This window comes from Anas acuta, chromosome 23, assembly GCF_963932015.1.
Source record: "Anas acuta chromosome 23, bAnaAcu1.1, whole genome shotgun sequence".
Taxonomy (NCBI): domain Eukaryota; kingdom Metazoa; phylum Chordata; class Aves; order Anseriformes; family Anatidae; genus Anas; species Anas acuta.
The window spans coordinates 7,252,184-7,258,849 of NC_089001.1; the positions used below are offsets into that span (position 1 = coordinate 7,252,184).

Here is a 6,666-nt window from a genome sequence, read left to right on the forward strand (position 1 = left end):
CCACTGCTCCCGTTCAGAGGGCGGGGCCGGGGGGCACGGGGGGGTTTTGCTGCTCCCCGGCGTTTCGCGGGAAAATTGGGGAGGGGGCGGGGCCGGGGGCGGGGCTTGGGCGCTGCGCGCGCAGGGCGGGGCGGGGCCGGGGGCGCCGGCGGGAACGGGGCGCGCGGCGGGGCCGGGCCGGGGCCCATGGCGGGGCCGGTGCCGTTCGTGGAGGACTGGGACCTGGTGCAGACGCTGGGCGAAGGCGCCTACGGGGAGTGAGTGCGGCCGGGCCGGGCTGGGGGGGGGGGGTTGTGGCACACCGCGGCGGGGCCCCCGCACGCCCCCTGCTCGCCCTCCGTGCCCCCGGCCTGCTGCGAGGCTGCTGCGTGTTCATTGCGTGCCCTCTCCGTGCCCTGCCTGCTGCGGGGCTGTTGCACGCCCCCTGCGCACCTCCTGCGTGCCCGCTGTGTGCCCACTGCTTGCCCGTTGCAGGATCGCTGCGTGCCCTTTGCCTGCCAGCTGCACGTTCACCGTGTGCATGTTGCTTGGCTGCTTGTGCGTGCATTGCCTGGTACCTGCCCGCTGCGTTGCACACCCCCCCTGCACACCCATTGTGCACTCTCCTTGTCCCCCCTGCACGCTGCTCTGCGCCCACCCCTGACTCCCCCCCTCAGGGTGCAGCTGGCAGTGAATCGCCGCACGGAGGAAGCCGTGGCTGTCAAAATTGTGGACATGAAGCGGGCGGCTGACTGCCCGGAGAACATCAAGAAGGAGATCTGCATCAACAAGATGCTCAACCACGAGAACGTTGTCAAGTTCTACGGGCACCGGCGGGAGGGTGCCACGCAGTATCTCTTCCTCGAGTACTGCAGTGGCGGCGAGCTCTTCGACCGCATCGGTACGCTGTGTGCTCCGAAACACATCTGCATGTTTTTAAAGCCTTGTGTTAAAAAACCTGTCCCTTGTGCAGCTGGGAATTGCAGTTCCAGTCCCCATGGTGTTGCTTTCCTGCAGAGCCAGATATCGGGATGCCAGAGCCGGAGGCGCAGCGCTTCTTCCAGCAGCTGATCGCCGGTGTGGTGAGTGTGGCGGTGGCGGCGGCAGCAGCAACATCCCCGCCTCGTCTGACCCTGCTCCCCTTCCCCAGGTCTACCTGCACAGCATGGGCATCACCCACCGGGACCTGAAGCCAGAGAACCTGCTCCTGGACGATCGAGGTGCGTGCCAGGGGCAGCCTGGTGCCCCCCGATTGTCAGCCTTTAACCAATTTTTTCTTTTTGCCCAGACAACCTGAAAATCTCCGATTTTGGCCTGGCCACCGTCTTCAAGCATAACGGCCGCGAGCGGCTGCTGAACAAGATGTGCGGCACCCTGCCCTACGTGGCCCCTGAGCTGCTGCGTCGCCCCGAGTTCAGGGCCGAGCCTGTGGACGTGTGGGCGTGTGGCGTGGTGCTGACAGCGATGCTGGCCGGAGGTGGGCACGTGAGAGCCACAGAGGGCGCAGGGAGTGGTGGGAGGCAGTGGGGACGTGGGAAGTGCAGAAGGAGGCGAACGAAATGCATGGGGGGGACGGGACGCGTGGTGGGGTGCGCAGTGCATAGAGGGGACGCACGGAGTGCGCTGAGGGACGTGTGAGATGCAGGAGGAGGATGTGTGAGACGTGTCAGGGGGGGCATGGAATGCACAGGGGCATCCGTGAGATGCTTAGAGTGAAACAGGAGATGTGTGTGGGGATGCAGGTGGCGGGGTGTACAAGGTGGAGGAAATGCAGAGGGGAAGGGGACGAAGCGCCTGGAGAGAGGCGGCCACAGAGGAGAGCTGGGAACTGCTCGATGCCAGTGCTGCCGCCCAGCGCTGCCGTCTGCATGGGGCAATTCCCAGCTTTTTGGTGCACCTGCAGCCATCCCTGGCTGATGGGTGGCCGTGCTGCACTCACCCCAAACTCTTGTGAGCAAAAGCTGCTCAGCAGCACCCGCTGCGTGGAGCAGAGCAGCGATGCCTTGTGCAGCTGATCACTGTGGTGTCCTATCTGGTGCTGTACCAGGCTTTTGCACACCACCGGGCTTTTGCACACTGGAACACCTTTCTTTGTGCTTCTGCATATCACACCCTTTTAAAAACACCCTGGAAATACAGCGTTTATTAATGCTCCCTTGCAAAAGCCCTTTGTGCAAATCCCACTTGGCCGTGGCCTTCCCTCGCTTCTCCCCTTTGGATTCTGCCCCGCACCGGCCAGGGCCATGCTGCCCTAACGCAGCGGGGTCTGCCCTGCCGGCAGAGCTGCCCTGGGATCAGCCCAGCGACAGCTGCCAGGAATACAGCGACTGGAAGGAGAGGAAGACCTACCTCCCGCCCTGGAGGAAGATCGACTCGGCACCCTTAGGTAGGCAGCCGGCAGGCAGCGGGGCCCAGCACCCGGTGCCACGCAGCATTTTGCTATTTCTGCCCCATTTCCCTCAGCTTTGCTGCACAAGATCCTGACGGAGAGCCCGACGGCAAGGATCACCATCCCCGACATCAAGAAGGACCGGTGGTACTGCAAGCCCCTGAAGAAGGGTAAGGGGCATGGGGAAAACGTGCTTTCCACCCCAAATCGGGACACGTGATTGGATTTCTCCTCTGGCAGGTGTCAAGCGTGCTCGCGTGTCCTCGGGCGGTGTCACCGACTCGCCTGGCGCCTTCTCCAAGCACGTCCGTTCCGACATGGACTTCTCACCAGTGAAGGGCGTGCTCGGGTGAGCGAGCTTGCAAATGCATGTGGAGCTGCCACATGTCACCTCCTTGCAACGTGTGCACCCTTGTGCGAGCAGGAGCTTTTCTTGCGTGCCTTGTAACTCTGTTAAGCAGGAGGTGTTGTGGTGGAAACCAGCCTGGTGCGTGCGTGAACCCCTACTTACCCTGCTTGTGCATGCACAATCAGAGACAGTCCTGCAAAATCCTACAATATAAATTGCACCTATTGGTGCCGTTCCCATAGTCGAGTGTTGTCCCCTTTGCGATCTTGGCGTCACTGTTTGTGATAGTCACAGGCACTAACGTGCCGTCTCTGCTTGCGTTTCAGCGAGGACAAGGCAAGCTACTCCACATCGCAGCCTGAGCCTGGCACCGGCGTGGCGCTCTGGGACAGCGGGACGGGCAGCATCGACAAGCTCGTGCAGGGCATCAGCTTCTCACAGCCTGCCTGCCCCGAGCACATGCTGGTCAACAGCCAGCTCCTCGGCACCCCGGGCTCCTCGCAGGTGCTGCTGTTGGGACACGTCTTCACAGTATTTACAATATCGGGATGCAAGTTTGCAATCTTTGGGATAGAGCTTTGCAGGATTTATAGTACTAAGGTGCAACTTTGCAGCACTGGGGATGCTGCTTTGCAATATTTATCATTTCAGGATGCACCTTTGCAGTATTTTGAGGAGCAGCTTTGAAGTGTTTATGGTATTGGGATGCAACTTTGCAGCGTATGGTGTGCAGCTTTGCAGCATTTGGTACTAAGGTGCTGCTTTGCAATTCTGGGGGTGCAGCTTTTCCATGTTTATTATCTCAGGGTGCACCTTTGCAGTATTTACAGTATCAGATTCTGCTTTGCAATACTGGGGGTGTCACTTTTCAACATTTATATTGCCAGGATGCAGCGTTGTAGTACTGGGAGGTACAGCTTTGCAGCATATTTATATATCAGTTTGCTGCATTTGTAATAATTGGGATGTAACGTTGCAGGATTTATAGTACTGTGGAGCAAATTTTCAACACTGGGGGTGCAGGTTTGCATTCTTTAAAGTATTTGGGCTGCAACGTAGCAGTATTCGGGATTGCACTTTGTGGTCTTTACTGTACCAGGCTGCAACTCGCCGTGTTTGCCATGAGGGGGTGCAGCTTGCCAATATTTCCCATATAAAGATGCAACTTTGCTGCGTTTGTGCACTTTTGGGGATGCGGGGAGGGGGGTGCACCAGCTTGCAGCCAGGCAGCAAGGCCGGGGTTTGGGGCGGGTGGAAGTGGGGAGCGTGAGCGCAGGAGTGCAGCTTGGTGGCGTTCCCGTCGGGACGCAGCCCGGCGGTGCTGGGGGTGCTGCCTGGCAGCCCCCATAACACCGGGGTGTGCTGTGCCCACAGAGCCCGTGGCAGCGGTTGGTGAAGAGGATGACGCGCTTCTTCACCAAGCTGGACGCCGATGGCTCCTACCGCAGCCTGAAGGAGGTCTGCGAGAAGATGGGCTACGGCTGGAAGAGGAGCTGCACCAACCAGGTGGGGATGGGGCCATGGAGGGACAGGGGCCTTTGCCAGCCCCCCCCCGATGGCTCCCCCTTCACTGTCGCCTGCAGGTCACCATCTCCACCACGGACAGGAGGAACAACAAGCTCATCTTCAAGGTGAACCTGGTGGAAATGGAGAGCAAGATTCTGGTGGATTTCCGCCTCTCCAAGGTGGGTGCTGCTGGTGGGTGCAAGGTGGGTGCACAGTGGGTGCGTGGCAGGTGCAAGGGAAGTGCAAAGCAGTGCAAGGAGGTGCACAGAGAGTGCAAGGTGGGTGCAAGGTGTTGCACGGTGGGTGCAAGGTGGTGCACGGGGGGGTGCAGTGTGGTGCACAGTGGGTGCAAGGCACCGAGCCACTCTCTCTCCCTGTGCAGGGCGACGGGCTGGAGTTCAAGCGGCATTTCCTGAAAATCAAAGGCAAGCTCAGCGACATTGTCAGCACCCAGAAAGTGTGGGCGCCTGTGACCTGAGCCCCATCTGCCTCCTCCTCCTCCTCCTCCTCCTTGCCCCAGGGGGCTTCTGCAGGGCCCCCCAGCACCCACACGCCAGGGCCCATGCTGCGAGCATCTTGGGGACGGTGCCCGCAGGACACAGCACAGCTCTGTGCCGGCCGCAGCTTTTAAAGGTTCAATAAAGCCTGGGGATGAAACAGCAACTCCTCTGGCTGCGAGCTGCTGCGCTCCTTGGAAAGGATTTAGGAAAGATTGGCCAAAATCGCAGTGCTTTTGCATTTGGGCTGCGAGGCGGTGGGCAGCCAGAACGGCTCCTCTTGGCTGGGTGAGTGCAAGGGGGAGCCAGACCCTGCCAAGGGGTCTGGATCCGTGTGGCTGCGATGGGTCCTGCCCAGCCACAGCTAGCATGGGGTGCTGGGGGGTCCCTAAATTGCAAGGTGGGGCTTGTCTGTACAGCCCCGCATTTAATCCTTGCAGGTCCCTGGCTCTGGCAGAGTGCAGGGAAATGGGTTCAATAAAAACCAACAATGGGATCACTTGTTACCCCTGTCCCTGAGAGTTGCAGCCAAAATCCTCTCTGGGGTCGGGGGCTGTTTTGCACCGCCACTCTGCAAGCTTGGCTCTTGGTGCAGTATATTCCATCTTTTTGGGGGTGGTTGGGGTGCAACATTGCCTTTTGGGGATGGTTTGGAGGAATCTCAGCCCCACGCAAACAGCAGGGAGGTAGAGGAAGATGTTTCCCTGTAGTAAGAAAAGCTGCTTTTGCATGTCTTCTACCCTCCAGAAAAAGCCCTTCCCTTGCAGGCTAAGGTCTCATGGGACCTGCAGGTCCCTCTCCATGTGCTCTCCTCATCCAGGCACCGATCTGGCTGAAAATCACCCCAAAAAATGCCGGGGGTGGGGATGTGTGCTCAGGCTGGCTCGAGCTGCTCACAGCATTGCCCCATCAGCATTTTTTCAGCATCCTGTGACGCAGGGCTTTGCTTTAACTCGGCGATTAATGCGCTCAAGATGTCTGTGTACACCCACCCTCCTCATCTGGCACCGAGTGGCTTCCTGGCGGAGCACAGGCTCGTTCACTCTGAAACCTACTGACGGCGCAGCGGTGCTCAGCCAGCACGCCTGCTCAGGGATCTTCACAGAGCTCAGTCGCCCTAAAGCAGCCCGTTAATGGACCCCCAAAAATCTTGGGGCTGGGGGCTCAGGGCTGACACCTCCCTCCCCCCCCCAACACCACCTTTTCTCAGGGCAGCAGCTGCCCTGTTTTCCAGCCTCACTAATTGCTTTTCAGCGGGGTTAACGAGCTGAGAGCTGCCAGGGGTCCTTAGCGCTGGAGCGAGAGAAAGACTGGAGATTAACCCCTGGGGAACTCAAAAAAAAAAAAAAAAAAAAAAAAGAGCATCCTCCCCAAAAAAGCATCCCAAGATGTCTCCACACACCACAATTTATCCCCAAAACCCAGCAGCTGCCTTGGCTTCAGTTACTGGGGTGGAAAAAGCTCTCTTCACTTGTTTCTTCCCCCCCCTTTTTTTTTTTTAGTACCCCCTGTCCTGGCCCCAGACCTTTTTATTTATTTCGGTGGGAACCCCCCCTTTGGCAGAGCAATTAGCGAGGACTTTTGGGGATTTTTAATTGCATATTTATATTGCAGCCGGGAGCGAGACCCCGGCAGCGGGCGAGGGGGAAGCAGGAAGACGCCGCCTCCGACCTTGTTTGCTTTTCAGCTGGGATTAAGCACTTTTAATTGTCCCAGAGATCACAGATTGCAGCCGGGGGGGATAATTAGGCTGAATACAGGGTTTTCTGGTTCACTCCCCCTGGGCTCCCTGGAGGGCTTGGCAGTAGTTTGTATTTGGGGGGGGGGAGGGAAAGAAGCTTTGGGAGTGCCCTGGGAATAAGGTTTTTGGGGGGCTGGGACAGACACAACTCATTGCACAAGTGGGAAGTTTGTCCCCTTTGAAGGAAGAAGTTTGGCTTCTTTTT

The 6,666-nt window shown here is 58.7% G+C and overlaps 1 protein-coding gene across 1 annotated transcript; it reads left to right on the forward strand.

Annotated features, from left to right (window-relative positions):
- The first annotated feature begins 112 nt into the window (after positions 1–112).
- CHEK1 (checkpoint kinase 1) lies at positions 113–4,886 on the forward strand. Its single transcript, XM_068659301.1, has 12 exons — positions 113–257; positions 657–880; positions 997–1,061; positions 1,130–1,199; positions 1,268–1,456; positions 2,261–2,365; positions 2,443–2,538; positions 2,609–2,717; positions 3,044–3,221; positions 4,092–4,223; positions 4,301–4,402; positions 4,606–4,886. Exons 1-12 carry the CDS (start codon positions 187–189, stop codon positions 4,699–4,701), a joined length of 1,437 nt encoding a protein of 478 aa, XP_068515402.1. The 5' UTR covers positions 113–186; the 3' UTR covers positions 4,702–4,886.
- Positions 4,887–6,666: the final 1,780 nt, after the last annotated feature.